Source organism: Suncus etruscus, chromosome 7 (assembly GCF_024139225.1).
Source record: "Suncus etruscus isolate mSunEtr1 chromosome 7, mSunEtr1.pri.cur, whole genome shotgun sequence".
In the NCBI taxonomy this organism is placed as follows: Eukaryota; Metazoa; Chordata; class Mammalia; order Eulipotyphla; family Soricidae; genus Suncus; species Suncus etruscus.
The window spans coordinates 79,723,351-79,741,438 of NC_064854.1; the positions used below are offsets into that span (position 1 = coordinate 79,723,351).

The 18,088-nt window shown below is 37.1% G+C and overlaps 1 protein-coding gene and 1 non-coding gene across 4 annotated transcripts in view; one reads left to right on the forward strand and one right to left on the reverse strand.

The window, feature by feature from the left end:
• DST (dystonin) overlaps window positions 1-18,088 on the forward strand; it is a 541,070-nt gene that overhangs the window by 321,354 nt on the left and 201,628 nt on the right. For all 3 annotated transcript variants that reach the window (XM_049776729.1, XM_049776730.1, XM_049776727.1), the window contains 5 exons: window positions 6,445-6,557; window positions 6,644-6,750; window positions 13,426-13,545; window positions 14,983-15,078; window positions 15,155-15,282. In XM_049776729.1, the coding sequence (XP_049632686.1) occupies window positions 6,445-6,557; window positions 6,644-6,750; window positions 13,426-13,545; window positions 14,983-15,078; window positions 15,155-15,282 (564 nt within the window). The remainder of the gene's footprint in view (window positions 1-6,444; window positions 6,558-6,643; window positions 6,751-13,425; window positions 13,546-14,982; window positions 15,079-15,154; window positions 15,283-18,088) is intronic.
• LOC126015214 (U6 spliceosomal RNA) lies at window positions 17,641-17,747 on the reverse strand. Its single transcript, XR_007498102.1, has one exon. It is a non-coding gene; the product is annotated as a U6 spliceosomal RNA (small nuclear RNA).

Genomic DNA, 18,088 nt, shown 5'->3' on the forward strand with positions numbered 1-18,088 from the left:
TCGTCTGCAGACAATGAGAGCTTGACTTTTTTCATCTTTAGGATTTTTTGTTTTTGTTTTTGGGTCATACCTGGCAGTGCTCAGGGGTTACTCCTGGCTCTATGCTCAGAAATCACTCCTGGCAGGCATATGGGACCATATGGGATGCTGGGATTTGAACCACTGTCGTTCTGCGTCTAAGGCAAACGCCTTACCGCTGTGCTATCTCTCCGGCCCCACATCTTTAGGACTTTTTTTGGGGAGGGTTCACTTCATTATTTTCTGCTCTGAGTTTTGTTATTTCCTTCCATCTGCCTTTTTGGTTCATTTTGCTGATTTTCTAATTTTTAAGCTCTGCCACTAAGTTACTTATATAGGCTCTTTCATCCTGATGAATGCTTTTAAACCTATAAATTTTCTTTCCTCTTTTGCTCCTCATTTACTTTTACTTTTACTCCTCTTTTACTCCACTTTTGCTCTATCCCATACATTCTGATAATTCTCATCTTCATTTTTATTTGTTCACAGTAATCATTTGATTTCTTTTTTTGATTTCAAAGTTTATCAAGGCGTTGCAGTTTTTTCTCTTTGTAATTCAGTTCTAATTTCAGTGCATGATTGATTTCTGTAGGTAGTTCATAAAATTTTTATACTCTTGATTTTATGGAGGCATGTTTTGGGACCCTGCATGTGGTCTATCTTGAAGAATGTCCATGTAAATTGGAGAAGAATTCAGCTTTTTTGGGATGGAGAGCCCGATACATATCTACTAAGCCATTTTATTCAGTTTTTTTCCTTTATAGCCAGTATATTCTTGTTGAGTTTTAGCTCAGTTGACCTATCAAAGGGTTGACAGGACAGTTTTGAATTCTTTCACTATTATGTGTTATTACTGATGTCTTTTTTAAAATCTATCAGCAATTGTTTTATATATTGTGCTGGCTCTACACTGGGTCATATATGTTTAGGAGTGTGATTTCCTGTTGTATACATCCCTTGATTATTAAGAAATGTCTGTCTTATAACTTTTTTAAACTTAAAGTCTGTGTTGTCTGATGTTAGTATGTCCACTCCAGCCATTTTAAGGGAGTTGTTTGCTTGATTGATGATTATCCTTTAAATTTTGTCTGGGAGTATATGCTTGTTCTGACCATTCACATGTTTCTTGCAGGCAGCAAAATGTTGGGTTCAATATTTTTATCCATTTTGCCACTATGTGTCTCTTAATTGGTGCACTGAGAGAGATGCAATTGACTTTGAGAGAGATGATTGTCATGGGATGTTTCTTTTGGGTCTTCCTTGCCTTAAAGTAAACCCTTCACCTCTTGTTTTAAGGTTAGTTTTGTGTCTGTAAAGTTTCTGAGCTGTTGTTTACCTGTGAAGCTGTGTATTCTTCCTTCAAATGCGAATGAAAGTCTGGCTGAGTGAAGTATCTTTGGTGAAACATTCATTTCATGAATTTTGTCACCATATCCCAGGACTGTCTTCATGCATTGAAATTTGCTTGTGATAAATCTGCTGTTTATCTTAAGGATGTGTCTTTTGTGTTTTATATATATATATATATATCAAAAATCATATATATTATATAACATATATAGTATATATATATGATTTTTGATCATGTTGCTTTCAGTATTCTATCCCTATCTGTGATTTTTCATGATCGTGACTAGTATGTACCTTGGTACATAACTGGTACTCTTTAGACATCCAGGATGTTTTTGTATGCACTCTTTATTTCTGGGAATTTCTCAGCAATGATATCCTTGATTCATCATCGGGGTTTCTTCCTCTGGTCTCTGGGATCCCAATGTTGGTTCTATTGTGTTTATTCCAGAGTCCTATTTTCATTTGTTTGCTTTCTTTGAGTTTTTTTTTTTTTCCCTAGACTCTTACGTTGTATGGAGGTGTTATGTAGCTCACCTTCTAATTTGTTTATTCATTTATTCAGTGACTGTTACTCTGCTGGTGAGGCTTTCCAGTGAGGTTGTCATTTAACCAGCATGTTTTTCAGCTCTGATATTTCTGTTTGAAGTTTTCTCATTTCTACTCTCAGATCCTCTTGAGTTATCTGGGTTGTCCTATTGTTTCTTTAAGTTCTTTGAGCACCCTTAACATTTCCTCTCTAAAGTTCAGAGCAGAAGTTATGTAGGTGGTTTGGATTTCCCAAACTAACACAGTCAGTCACAAGGTGTGGTTGGGTACTGAGTAGTTTTCTCATTGTGAACTTTATTTAATGTATTGTGGTACAGCTCCTTGACTAGAAGAAATCTACAGCCATTTCACAAGATTCCTGGACTCATACACCTCAGCTGTATTTAGACTGGGACTTTCCCCCGCTAAACTTCACCCACAACAAACAGGCAGTTCCTTCTTGGTTCATGTACTAGATGTTTGATTCCACCTGATGACTTTTAGATCCCATCATTGGCCACAGCCTATGACTGCTTCCACTAGTTTTATATATCTTAGCTCCAGATTTCACTTTTATATGTTATGTGCTATGTAAAATTTTCAGCTCCATATTTCACCTTCATATGTGATGTGCTATGTAAAAATTTTAAAGTAGTTACTTTGTGGTTTTAATATTACTAATTTTGGATAGTATTCTGATTTATAAGTCTGACAATATCACTGAGCAAAGTGGATATATGTATACATGCATGTGTTACATTAAAATTATCTGACAGTTCACATACTTAGGTATGTACACATCCACATAGTTCCACATGCAAGTAATTTTGTCTATGTATAGGCTTACGGGAGGCTCATTTAAAATAGGTGTATAATGACAGATAAGCACTATTTTGGCCAGACTTATTTTGTAGCACAGCAGTAGCCATTCATATTCTCTGTCCTACATTTTGGCAACTTATTAAGGTCATTAAAAGCTATATATAAATGGTTTACAAGTTTTGTCTATATTTTCAATTTAGTGGACCTGTCTGGTTTTATATTTTAAATTTATATTTTGTTATACTAAAAGTATTTTTTAAAAAAAGTATTTTTATTTCTTTGTAACCTATTGTAATCATTGATAGCTATAAAATAATACAAATATTTAAATATTTAAATATCTACTCATGATTAGTCATTCAGTAAAGATTTCATTATCACAATATAATTATAAAACAGTTAGAATGAATGACTTTTTCCATAAAAATTGTAGTGTATATAGTTTTATGTGATATGATTACATGATGTGATTTTAAAAGGTTTCTAGAAAACAGGGAAGTCAGAATGGTAAATATTCAGTCATTTAAACTGTAGTATTGGAACATGGTCACTGCCTTCTAAATATTATCATGTGATCTGTCTGTTGTAATAAGAAAGAGAAATTTTCTATAATTTTACATATAAATAAATAACACAGTGAAATGAAAATTAAAAAAATTATTCTTGTGGGAATAGCTGAATTTTTTAAAACCCACTTCTTCCTGACTTTCCCTTGGCCCCCATCATCTGTAGCTTTTAAAGACTATTGCTTCAGGGATGCTCTTAATAAGGAAGCAGGTAGGCAGGTCAAAGAATGAGTGCCTTTTCTGTAAGCTCCTGCCAAACAGAAGAAAAACAGAATAGAAGATAGGAAATGGCTAGTTAGGTGGTGCACTGTTGGGAGGCAGAGAATGGTGAAGTCTTTGAAGCTATTTGTTTTTCAGTATTTAATTTTTAATTTTTCCTAATTAAATCATCTACACATGTCTTTTAAGAAAAACTTTCAGCTTTTGTTCAATCAATGTTTTATATAAAACAAATATATATATCTAATATATACAAAATATATCATGATAAAAGAGATAACTTATCTAAACCCAGTGCATTTTACAACTGCATTTATACTGAAATGCCTCTGTTATTCTGAAGAAGTTTTATGTCTTACTTGCTAAATCAAAACTTTCATTCTTCAATGGTTTTATTCATGTTCTCTGGATTACTCATTGTTTATTTTCTTTGCCGATGGCAGGTTTTCAAAACAGCATGCTGATTCTGTTAGGAGAAGAAGTTTTATGTCTTACTTGCTAAATCAAAACTTTCATTCTTCAATGGTTTTATTCATGTTCTCTGGGATTACTCATTGTTTATTTTCTTTGCCGATGGCAGGTTTCTCAAAACAGCATGCTGATTCTTGTTAGGAGATGTGGTAAAACTTAAGGCTCTTTATTATTTCTTTAAAATATTAAACTCTATGAAAGCAAAAGAATTTTTTGAACTTTAGATACTGTTTTTGTCTAGACTGTCCTTAATATCTCCTTAATAATCTTGAAGTTGGCAGACTTTTCAGAATAATTCTTTGTGGATAAAGATGTTAATTTTAGAGACATGTCATTTACCTCTTTGATTGTTAGTAAAGTTATTTTTTTAATAAAAGTGTTATCAGATATACTGTTAGCTTGTAGAAACAATAAAGAATTTCTTAATTGGTTGGGGAAAAGTAGAAGCTGCTTTTCACAGTTATTAAAAACCTCCATATTGCTATAAAAACTAACTAGATGTATTTGAAGGTATGCTTTCTCATCAGATTAAATATAAGATAACAAATTGTTAACATTTTAAGATTAATGTTATATTTTCAGTTTCTCACATAAACAATAAAAAATACGTAGTCAAAATCACATATATTTATTTCCCACACGGCATTAGGATCTTTCTGTAGATCTGCAGGTGATTATTATGAGCAAACCAGGCAGGATTCACATAGGATGCTTCTATTGGGAACATACCCTTAGAAGTTGAAGAAACATGGGGTTGGAGAGATAGCACAGCGGGTGTTTTGCCCTTGCAAGCAGCTGATACAGGATCCTAAGGTGGTCGGGTTCGAATCCCAGTGTCCCATATGGGTCCCCCGTGCCTGCCAGGAGCTATTTCTAAAGCAGATAGCCAGGAGTAATCCCTGAGCCCCAGTGGGTGTTAGCCCAAAAACAAACAAAACAAACAGACAAAAAAAGAAGTTGATGAACAGGTTCTGTGTGATTTGCAGAGTTGGATACAATTCTTTTTGAAGGTTTCAATGATTCCACATAATTTTTTTTATATTCTTGCAGTTTTTTTGTTTTGAAATGAAATGTTAAAAACAAATGAAACTTGAAGACTCAAGACTTCTGGTCTTGAGTTAAATTTGCAATTTTGTGCAAATTTATTTTGTGCAGTTTTATCAAAAGTACAGGGGTTATTACTCACTTTGCAGTTAGAAAAATACTCCTAGTAGGCTTGGGGGACATATGGAATGCCTGGGAATTGAACTGGGGTGGCCATATGTGAGGCAAATGCCCTACCCGCCTCCCTGGGCTATTTGCTTTGGCCCCTATGCTATTATTGTATTAAATACAACAACAACAACAAAAAAAAAAACACCAGAGACCTTGTTATATTTTAGTCAACAATGTTTTCAGAACAACAGACTACCCATTAGGAAATCCCAAAACATTGGTGGGGTGAAAGGTAGTATATAGCCTAGGAATATAATAGAGGATTCCATCTAGGTTTTTACAGTTTCACAGTATGACTTTTTTACAACAATGAAGTCATCTAGCAACACATTTATTTTTCCTACCCATACCCACTTTAGGCTTTATGGAGAGTTTTTCCTATATAGATAATTTCAAAAATTTTTGTGGTTGACAGCAATTATTTAAGTCTCACACAATATATGGCCATGAAATCTGATGTGAGAGGAAAACAGAGGGAGCTTATACATGCTTGTGAATGTATTAATTAGTGTTTATTTTAGTTGTTCACTTGTGATTCAAATTACAAACCTACCAAACTATCAGTTTTTCTGTAGAGATTTATGGGCTATCTACCAAGCCTATGCTCTTCCTTATGTCAGTTTAAGGATATAATACTAAGGTGAATTTATTTATACATGGTTCTTCCGAAATTGGACCCATTGGAATGCTCAGTATGTGTATGAACATTAAACAGTAATTAGTGATACAAATGTTTTACTTTTCTGAGTGTTGAATAGAATGATCAGAGAGAAAAGCAAGGGAAGATCAGTGAAACCTTTGAAAAAGAGCTCTCTCAATATGAATAGGATGGTAGAAGACAAGTGGAAAGGGGCCTTCTGAATGATGATGCTGTGAGCATGGCTCTGAACTAAATACCTGCTCTGACATTTTGGGAAAAACACTGTGAAGAACTTTTGTATTGACTTGAAGAGCTATGTTGTGGAGTAGTCTAGCTGAAATTTATTGATTAGAGCAAATGTCCTGAATATGAGGCATATGTAGATATGGTTATGTATTTGAAAAGTTACATGATTGAGTTTTTAAGACTTTGTTCTTATATTTACTGTAGCATACAGCAGTTTCTGAAACAAGAACTATTAAACATTTGGTGAATATTCCTGTCTTTCAGCATAGACTTAGCATTAATGTTTATAGGTGTAAATGGAAATGGCAAAATTATAATATTGAATTGGTGTATAAGAAAATTTAATTCAGTGAATTTGTTTTTCCCTAGGCCGGACCTGATAGACATGAACACTGTTGCTGTTCAAAGCAACCTTGCAAATTTAGAACATGCTTTTTATGTAGCAGAAAAAATTGGTGTCATAAGACTTCTTGATCCTGAGGGTGAGCCACTTTGTAGTCTCTTTATAAACTGAATGGAAAATCTAGTCCAAATTTCTCATTGAAATAATTTCTGTACCTGTTTTTAGATGTTGATGTTTCCTCCCCTGATGAAAAATCAGTAATAACTTATGTGTCATCTCTCTATGATGCATTTCCCAAAGTCCCAGAAGGTGGTGAAGGCATTGGTGCAAATGTAAGTATTGGTTTCTCCACACTTAAAGCTGCTGCTGATCCGTTGTGTTTGAGTGATAACATAATTGACAAATTTCTTGTATGCAGCTGACCAGGGTTTGATTCCTGGCATCTCATATGTTCCCCCGAGACTGTTAGAAGTGATTCCTGAGCACAGAGCCAGGAAAAGCTCCTGAACGTAGCTGGATGTGCCCCACCCCCCAAAGAAAAACCTGCTGATTCATTAACAACTATTTGGATATGCATTTTTGTTTCTTTGCCTGTGGGGCCACACCTGGGGATTCTCATGGTTTACTCCTGGCTCTGCACTCATTAATCGCTCCTGACAGGCTCAGAGAACCATATGGGTGCCTGGGATTGAAGCCAGGATGGCCAAATGCAAGTGCAAGGCACAACCAAAAATCTTATAATATATACTACACTTGGCAAATGTTTTTTTTTTTAACATTGTAACTTAACCAGACATATTTTAAAATGATTTTTATTGTGACCAGTGTTGTCCTCCTTCCACCCCTGTTTCCAGCATGCATCCCATATCTCCCTCCTTTGCCTCCCAGACTGCTAGTGTAACTGGTTCCCTCTGTCTATAGCTTGTTGTAGATTAGGTATCGATTCTGTTGTCGTTGACTTTGGGTTTGGAGTTTGTTAGATCATTTTTTTTTTTTTTTTTGGTTTTTGGGCCACACCCTGTGAGGCTCAGGGGTTACTCCTGGCTATGCGCTCAGAAGTTGCTCCTGGCTTCTTGGGGGACCATATGGGACGCCGGGGGATCAAACCTCGGTCCGTCCTAGGTTAGCCAGGCAAGGCAGGCACCTTACCTCCAGCGCCACCGCCCGGCCCCTGTTAGATCATTTTTATTTCTACTCAATGTTCATATGATTTTTTGATCTTGGTACCATCCATATCTTCCCCACCTCCAGTTTATGAGGCAGAACAAGATGATTCAAGTTATGTGGTTTTGTTGGAAAAAAAAGAAAATAAAAAAAAAAGAGAAAAAACTGGGAGGAGTCTGTCTAGAGGTTATAAATATCAATTTAAAAGAAGAAAGGGAAAAAAGAAGAGAAAAATATCAAAAAAACCCAAAACCAAAACCAGCAACTACAAAAGAGCACAACAGCAACAACAACAAAGAAACAACAACCAAATAATAACCATGAAAAAGAAAAAAAAAGGGAAGGAGGACTGGTGTGGCAGGTTTTTGTGCTGCCCCATTGTTGTATTTGTTTGTGTTTTGTTTTGTTTTTTGAATAGGCACAGTTAGTTTTGGGGAAATTAGAAGGGGAGTTCCCTTGGCCGAAGAGATACAGGGTTTTTCCACCCTTGAAGCATATTGTTATGGGAATAACTACAGGTTCCATACATGCTCATTTTCACAGCCCAAGGTTTTTTTTGGTACTAGGAAATGTTCTGCTCAATTTGGATGATAAAATTAAGCCTCTGTAACTAGAGATCTTGGTATATGCACAGGTCATAGGACAGATCCTAGGATAGAATATTGCTTTACAGCTCCAGAAGTTCTGTTCCATCACTGTTGTTGTAATAAGTCTTCTGTATATAGTGGTCTTGGATTTTGCACAGATCCTGGGACAAAGCCTAGGATAGAGTCTTTCATTATGGTTCCAGAAGTTCTGCCCAGTCACAGTTGTCAAAGTCAAACCTCTAGAATTAGAGATCTTTAACCAGACATATTTTTAAAGTGTTTCATACTTAGAACTTCGATATCTAGGAAAAACACATATTAAAATCTAAGGATTTCTACATCTCATTTCATCCCAGTTCTTATATTCTAACATTTCACATGAAAAGGCAAATAGAGTACACACAGAGGGGTGGCTAGTACACATAAATACATGCACGTATGGTGACCAATTGATCTACTGTTTCTCTGACCCTCTAGGAATGACTGGAAGGCAGCTGAAGTTGGTGAAAAAAGACAGGGTATCTCTAGGGTGAATAGAGCCCTGGCATCTGTTTGAGACTACCCGTGTTTCTTGACTCTCACATTCTGTTCCTCGTATGTTTCTTTAGGGGAGCAGGTCAAGAACTCCTTTGGTACTAAAGTGCAATGAGTTAAATCACGGCCAAGTTTATAAACCTAAGATAGCGAGACATTACCTTCTTCAGCTTTTGGCCAAAAAAGGTCAATTTGTAAGATGCTCATGTAAGCTGATTTAAGCTTATGGAAGCTGCCATTTACTGGCTATCTTTCCTCATGCTCTTGTTTATATTTAGGTCACATGCTATTCTAAAAACAGGTAAGACACTTCTTTTTTCTTTTTAAGTCCATCTAAGTGGAAGTCTTCCAATGTTTTAATAAGGAACCAGAAAAGAATCTATGGGAACTGAATTTCTTATACTTTTTCAATAATAGCAACCCATCAAAAGGAGAACTTCTAAAACAGAATGGTTTCTTGGCATTCATTTTTTTCAAGGTCTTTTAATTTATTTTACTTAGGGGACTTTAATTCCTCATCCAGATAATGTAGTTTAGTTCCTCTGCCTTACTAGGGGACTTTTCCTCTTTTAGCCTTACTGAAAGGATTCTAACCCCTTGGAGTTTGTAGGAGTGGGTGTTCTTGCAAGGAAAATTAAGCATTGCAGGAGAGGGCTCCATCCCATACCCTGGTCATGGATCTCTAAAAAGGTGTCCAAGAGTAATTGGATTGGACATCTCCATCAGTGACCTCCGTGCTGCACCCCAACTGTCTTGGTGCTTGACCTGGCTTTGACACTACCACAGCTGTTTGTTGAGCCTAAACTAAAGGGCTGAGGATTTTGAGGACCTTGATTCTGGATCAGGAGAGTGAAAAATAAATTCTGCCTCACTAACTTGCTGGTCTTTTTTCTGATCAAGATTTTTTTCCGGGGCTGGATGGTTACACAGTGATAAGGCGTTTGCCTTGCACATGACTGACCCAGGATGGACCCGGGTTCAGTCCCCGGTATCCCATATAGTCCCTCCAGCCAGGAGCGATTTCTGAGCGTAGAGCCAGGAGTAACCCCTGAACACTGCTGGGTGTGCCCCCCCACAAAAAAAAAACAGATTTTTTTTTTTTGGCTTTTGGGTCACACCCGACCATGCTCAGGTGTTACTCCTGGCTCCATGCTCAGAAATCACTCCTGGCAGGCTCAAGGGGCCATATGGGATGCCCGGACTCAATTCATCATCCTTCTGCATGAAAGGCAAATGCCTTACCTCCATGCTATCTCGCTGGCCCCAAAACCCAGCTCTTTTTGTCCATCTTTAGTTCTTCTTAGACTTATGCTGGCCTCTTTAACATCTCAATTGTTTCCTGGCAATCTCTAGCCAGTTCCCTGTGTTAAATTGAGAGCAGATTATCTGGGAAAAGTTTCTGCCTGGGATTTGATTTTATGTCATAATCCCCCCAGATCTTAAAGTTCCCTTTCCTATATCCATTTCACTGTGGTTCATGGACATAAGACAAACAAGGGAGGGAGTAGCTCCCCATGGAAATCACACATTCAGAGATTACTACAGTCCTCTCCCATCTCCTTAGATTTCCAAAGAGAGTATTCCTCCACAGAAGATTTTCAAAACTGTCTCCTCAAGTTCTTTCCTATCATGTCCCTTCATGGTAGCCAGTTATGGTGATGATAGACGTCCCCAGGTTTCTTTTATGAAGTGAGGAGGAGAAAAATGGCAGAGAATCCGCTTTTTTCTGCCTCCAACTCCACCACTGGAAACAGCTGGGAGATCTAGGATTGATCAAGTCTTTGCTAGGTACATACACTGCGTGGACCTCAATTCCTCTGAGCCTCACTAGGCAGCTGTCAAGTTATATTGACATCCACTGGGTCTGCCCAGCATGAAAGTTGATCCCTACCACCCGATTTCTCTAGGATCCATGGACTCAGGATGGAGCAAGGATTTATTCTTTTCAGGAAAGGAAAGGACCTTTCAGGTCTATCACCGTTCCTCATAGAAAATAATTTAATTGGGACACAATCAGTGAAGTAAAAATATTCAAAGGTACTGAGTAAGGAGAGGTAAAGGATGAAAAAGGTAGAGAGTAATACTCTCAAGAGAGAACATGGACTTCTCTAAAAATGGAGAGAGTCCTGGTACACAACCCAGCTTGAAAGAAGAAAAGTACACAAGTGAAATTACTCCCGTTAGGCTCGAGGGACCTTATTGAATGTTGGGGACCGAATTTGGTTTGGCTGCATGTAAGATGTGCTATCACCAGTCCAGCCCCAATTAATACATTTTCTTTTCTTTTTTCTTTTTGTTTTTGGGCCACACCTGGCGGGACTCGGGGGTTACTTCTGGCTCTGCACTCAGAAATCACTCCTGGCAGGCTTGGGGGATTATCTGGGATGCCGGGATTTGAACCACCAGCTGTCCTGGGTCTGCTATGTGCAAGCCCTACCACTGTACTATCTCTCCGGCCCCCTTCAATTAATACATTTTTAATTGAATCACTATGAGATAGTCACAAAACTTTTCATCATGACTCACTTCCAACTGTCACCAGTGCACATTTCCCATCACTAGAACCCCCAGTTTCCATCTCACCCTCCCACCACTGTCCTTTATGATATGTCCATTGAAACCTATTCTCTGTCCCTGGATATTCCTTATTATAGTTAAATATATAAATATTTTAATTGCACCTACTAATATACAATTTAATAACTTATGCAATAAGCATTTTGAAGGCACCATTTTACTAATTAAAACTAAATGATTTATTTTGTGTCAGAGATAAAATAGATCACAGAGCATTTTATATGTAAAAGCTATGTGAATAATAGCTGTATTATTTTGGGAATTTTTATTTTAGTTTGTTTCTATATGCTAAATGTTCTATTTGATGATGCACTTTTTACATCATTCTCATGTTTATTAACTCATGATTCCATTAAATTAGTAGCTCATTGTATTTTATGTTTTATAGGTACTTAAGATCCAAAGAAAAATTACTTGATTTTGCCAGATTTTACCAGTTACTTTGTCAGTGGGACCTGGTCTCTGATATATAGACTCTTTTTCTGGATTTTTTTTTGGGGGGGGGTTCACACCCTGCTGTGCTCAGGGGTTACTCCTTGGCTCTGTGCTCAGAAATCATTCCTATAGGCATGGGGGGTCATATGGGATACCGGGATTCAAACCACCATCTGTCCTTTGTCTGTCCTGGATCTACTGTGTGTAAAGCCCTACCACTATGCTATCTCCCCGGGCCATAATACATAGACTCTATTATTGTGCTGTTAGCAAAGGGGTTTCTTAATGCAGTTCAATATACATTTTGTAGAGGTCTTGTTAACAGGTATTTGTATGTTCTTGGGAGAGAACAGGAACCCCTTATGTATTAAACCCCCACCACTCTTCCCTGGGTTTCTCCCTTCTTCCTGGCAGATGTATTTTTGTTTTCTTGAGAGATTTAGTATCTCCTCTTGGTGAGCTCATTTTTCTAGTGTCTCTCTTCATTACTATGTTGCTTCTAGACTTACTTTCTTTCTCCCTCTTGTTCTTTTTTGTCAAAATCTTATCCTTTCCTTTTTCTCTATCTTTTTGGGTCATGTCTGGCTGTTCTCAAGGTATATTCTTGGCTTTATGCTCAGGGGACCACATGGGGTGCCAGTGATTGAATCTGTTTGCACTGTGCAAGCAAGCACCTTACCCACTGTACTATCTTATCTTTTTTTTTTTTTTTTTGCTTTTGCTTTGTGGGCCACACCCGGTAACGTTCAGGGGTTACTTCTGGCTACAAGCTCAGAAATCACTCCTGATTGGGGATCGAACCACAGTTCTGTCCTAGATTAGCGTGTGCAAGGCAAACGCTGTACTGCTTGCACCACTGCTCTGGCCCCTATACTATTTTATCATAAGAAGTACATTGAACCCATAATCATGCTCTACTCTGATATTTGCATGTGATTCAGTGAAGTTTGGGTTTGAATGTTTCTTGTTTATCTTTTGTATCTTGCTTATCTTTTTACTCCCTCAACTATATTTCTTACTTACATCTCTTTACATTAAAACTAGTATGAAAGCTTGACCATGGCTTTCTATCTCTTACCACCAACCCTGTACCCTGCTGCCAAATTATTTTAAAAACTTTTAGGACTGTATCAAACATGCAAGATTAAATCTAACCTAGATACTCTGACTTTGAAGAGTCTGCATATATTAACTTCACCCACTATAACTGTGATGTCTCAACATGAATGGTTTGTTTGTAGCCAGGTAATTTCTGTTTTAGAGTTACAATTCAACTAGACTTCTCAATTTCTTTTCTACCTCTCACGGCTCCCCACCAATGATGTATTTTTATTCATGGACTTTCTCTTTCAAGAAGCTTTTAGTGACTATTTTGTGTTACTTATATGTTTACTTGATTCTTTATCTTCAACTTCTGGAATATACTACCTGTTTTAGATATTTCAACAATTAAATACTTTTTTATTTTGCTTAGTTGTTTATATTAAGAAATCTCTCTGACCTCTGTATCTCAAAAGTAACTCTATGATAAAAGGTATTGTCTTAGTATTTTTATTACTATACTTAGTCCAATGTTTTCAAAAATCAATTGCCTTTTTCATAATTTAGTTGTCTTTATACATATGAAAATTTATAGCATAATAACTGATCAGACTGGTATATTTGCTATTGCCTATATATATGGAACTTTTATGTTACTTTTTCTCCCAGGATGTTGAAGTCAAATGGATTGAATACCAGAATATGGTGAACTATCTCATTCAATGGATTAAACACCATGTGACCACAATGTCTGAGAGAACATTTCCTAATAATCCTATAGAACTAAAGGTCTGTGTCACTCTATAGGATTTATTTCTTTACTTTATTTCTTTGATCTAGGCATTGAACCCAAGCCTTTTCTAAACAAGGCATCAACATTTAGGGTTCATTTGTTTGGGGTCAGACCTATCAGGGTGTGGCTTACTCCTGGGTCTGTGTTCAAGGATCACTCCTTAGAGGGGCTTGGGTTTATGAGGTGTCAGGAATAAACCTCAGGGCAGCAACCTGCAAGGAAAGGACTCAAACTACTATATTTATCTCTCTGGCTTGTGAGGGATAAATCTTTAAATGATTTTATAATAGTTTCAAAAGTTGAGTTAAATAGAAACTGAGAATCCTTAACACTTGGATGGAGGCCAGACCTTGTGATGAGAGAAAGGGGGACCCTTGTATATTTTTGTAGAATATTCTAAAAGGAACCACCATCTGCCAGTCTGGGAGTCTGCTGGGAATGTGGCCTTGGGAAGGGCCCAGCCCTGGCTCCTATGTGGTTTGGTCCTAGGAGTTGGGAAATGACTCGATTGTTACTTCCCCAGCTCTGAGGACCCCAGCTGGGGAGTGAGGAGGAGCTCTTCATACAGAGGACAGAGGTCAGCAGGAAAGGGGGTCACTGAGGCAGAGAGTCAGGAGATCATCCAAATTGTAGCCATAATTAACTAAATTGTAAGAATTCTATTTACCTGGGGCCAGGGAGATAGCACAGTGGTAGAACATTTGCCTTGCATAGGGCAGAACCGGGACTAACACGGGTTTGGCATTTCATATGGTCCTCTGTCAGGAGAGATTTCTGAGCATAGAGCCAGGTATATTCCTTGAGTGCCATCAGGTGTGGCCCAAAAACCAAAACACAAACAAAGAATTTATTTTCATATAGATAAACTAGAAGACAGATCTTTTTGCCTTATGGAAAAAGTAATTAGGTAAACTAATTAGGTAATTAGGTAAACTAATTAGGTAAACTAAAAGCAAGCTAACCTGAAAGTTTAACTTTCAACTTAAAGGCATTTGGATTCTAAGAGGTTTTATTTATTTATTTATTTTTTTAGCAGAGCCATGCATCATTCACAGGTTTTTTAATTAGTTAGATCCCTCTAATTGTTCGAACTCTATTGTTTGACTCACTTTCATAAGTACCATTGTGAAATCATATGTCAACTAGTTACTACCCAAGAATTGGTGGTGTCCTTGAGTGCCAGTTTTATTTTATACAGGAATTCCAGGATAACAAGGATTGCATATGATACAGTGGAATAGTTTTGTGGATTTTTTTTTATAGTGCCTGGTATCCAAATTCCAAAATTAGTGTCTCACACATGCGAGACATGAGTTCTACCATTGAACTACCTCATGGCCCATTGACTAACATTCAAAGTGGTAACGTTATGTGACAGTAAAAGCAGAGTTTCGAAGTTTGACCCGTAACATTTATTTTCTCTTTCATTTTAGGCACTTTATAGTCAGTATTTGAAATTTAAAGAAACAGAAATTCCACTGAAGGAGGCAGAAAAATCAAAAATTAAACGTCTATATAAATTATTAGAGGTAAACTGACATTTACTTTGTATTATCAATTGTAAATTTCTTTCAACAACTTATCATTAAATGTTTGTCCCTCAAGGTTTGGATAGAATTTGGCCGTATCCGACTTCTTCAAGGTTATCATCCAAATGACATTGAAAAAGAATGGGGGAAGCTCATTATTGCTATGCTTGAGAGAGAGAAGGCACTTCGTCCTGAAGTAGAAAGGTAGGCCTGCATTATTTTCAGCCATAAGTATACTGTGAAATGAGGCTTTTTGTTTTTACAGGAGTGTAAGTTTGAGAACCAGATGGATTTCATTGCAATATTAACTTTTTCCATTTTGGCTAAGGCATATAGTCTTTTCAGTCTTTCCTTTTCTTTTTTCTAGAAACTATTCTGAGAGGTTTGAGGATTAAATCAGTTAAATCATCTTTTTAAGGATCAGATGGCCTGAGCTGGTTACTCCTCTCATAAGGTGGTTACAGTTTTAAAGCCAATCAAAATTTCATCTGATAATTTCTCAAACTTAGCTTTTAAATCACCAGGGCATGGATATTGTAGATCATATGTAGGGCAACAATGAAACTATTTAATTTCTTTTATAGTTTTGGCTCTGATTTACTTTCCATGGAGCAGTGGAAAGCCAAGAAATGAATCGCATGCTTCAAATTACATGAAATTATTTGTGTGTGTGTGTGTGGGGGGGGGGATTTGTGCCCATACCTAGTTGTGCTCAGGAGTTACTCCTGTTTCAGCACTCAGGGATCAATCCTGATGATGCTAGGGTATCATCCTGGGTATAAAACATGCAACGCTGTGTGCAAGGCAAGTACCCTGTCCACTATAATGTCCTTTTGAGTTGACAACCATAAAACACCCAATAATTGTGACTTTAAGTTTCCCTTTTGCTCTGGTATTACAAATGTATTTTTTCTCAATTTTCCTTAATTTTAATTAATTTTGTGTTGTGTTTTTTTTGGACTTCCCTGGCAATACTTATCTATCCAGGGACAGCTTCTACGCAAGCTAATGGCTTTTTTTGGTGCTTGTACAACTGAGCTCAAAGACCAGCATGGTCAGCCTAATGTTTGATATGCTTATATGCATTTAGGTCTCATATAGTCCTCATTTATTACTCCACTAACATAATTTTGCAAGCAACCCAGGTGATCTAACTTTAAAACTCAGTATTAGAAGCCAGAGAGTTAGTAAGGCTGGTAGGGAAGTTGATTTGCATGCAGCGAACTCTAGGGTCAAATCCTGGCATCCAATAAGGTTTCCCAAGTCCAGTCAAGAATTATTCCTGAGCACAGATTCAGGAGTAGTCCTGAGCATTGCCAGATATAGCTCCTCAACCAAAAAGAACAGTAGCAATAAAAACACCTATATTTTAGTCCTAACTAGGTTGTAAGAATTCTGTTTTTAAGAATAGATAAAATAGAAGAGAATGATATCGAGCTTTTTCAATTATCTCCCAAGATATCATTAAATCTCTTTTTAAGTGAGATAAGTGGTTTTATTAGGAATAATGAGCAAAATAAAGATTGATGAGGAGAGAGGGAGAGAGAAAAAGAGAGAGGAGAGAGGAAGAGAGTAAATGAAAGGAGGAAAGGGGAGAGTGGGAGGGAAAGTAAAAGAAGGGCACTGAAACTGCTCTTGCTTACTCCATAGCCATCCTTTCCTTTTTATTATTTCACCTCTTATTCTGTAACTAGGGAGGGCACTGGTTGGCCCTCCCTGGATTTTATTTTTATGGATGATTTTATTGGATGAATTTGCTTCTCTTAAGAGTCCTTATTCCACAGCTTGACTCAGTTGTGGTAACTCCAGTCCTAGAGTGGCTTTCTCAGGAGCTCTACCATGCTGAGGTACCATCCTCCAGGCACAAGCTTCTGCACTGTTTCATTGGTAGGAAATATGTTTTATTATCTTTATCATGCTCAGATCTTGGCTCCAATATTACTTTATTTTTAAAAATTTTTATTGAAATCATTGTGATTTTATGAGTTCTTCACAGTTGGGTTTCAGACATACAGTGAATAAGAGAACCTAATTTTGACCTTCTATCACCATGTTCTCAGAGTGTATCCTATACCATCACCCTTTGCCCCCTTTGTCTTGGGAGATAATTCAAATTTGGCCTTCCAATATAATAGGCCGATTCATTTTTTTCTATTTTAATCTTTATTTATTTAAACACCTTGATTACATGATTATGGTTGGGTTTCTGTCATGTAAAGAACACCCCCCATTACCAGTGCAACATTCCCATCACCAATGTCCTAAATCTCCCTCCTCCACACCCCACCCACGCCTGTACTCTAGACAAGCTTTCTATTTCCCTCATACATTCTCATTGTTAGGATAGTTCTCAATGTAGTTATTTCTCTAACTAAACTCGTCACTCTTTGTGGTGAGCTTCATGAGGTGAGCTGGAACTTCCAGCCCTCCTCTCTTTTGTCTCTGAAAATTATTGCAAGAATGTCTTTCATTTTTCTTAAAACGCATAGATGAGTGAGACCATTCTGCATCTTTCTCTCTCTCTCTCTGACTTATTTTAAGTTAAAGTTTGTGTCTTTTTTTTTAAATATGGAACACTTCACGAATATGTGTGTCATTCTTGTGCAGGAGCCATGCTAATTTTCTCTGTATTGTTCCAATTTTAGTATATGTGTTGCCGAAGTGAGCACAAGTTTGTATCTCTTGATTCCATTATTGTTGACTCTAGCTTGGATATTTATTTCTGTTCCATCTTAACATCACCAATGCACCTGAGACCACTTGGCCCCCCATCCTTTCATATTTGTGCCTTCTCGAACACTATCTTTTTTTCTCTCCTTACTATATTCTGGGGTTTAGAATATTCTAATAATTGCACGATGAAAAGCAATGGTTTAAATAGGGTTATTCTAAATACTGCATATAAATTATATCATTCTGTTTTTGTCCTTCTTCTGGTTTAATTAATTTAACAAAATATCTTCCAGTTTCATCCATGGTGAGCAGATTGTATGATTGTATCATTTCTTAC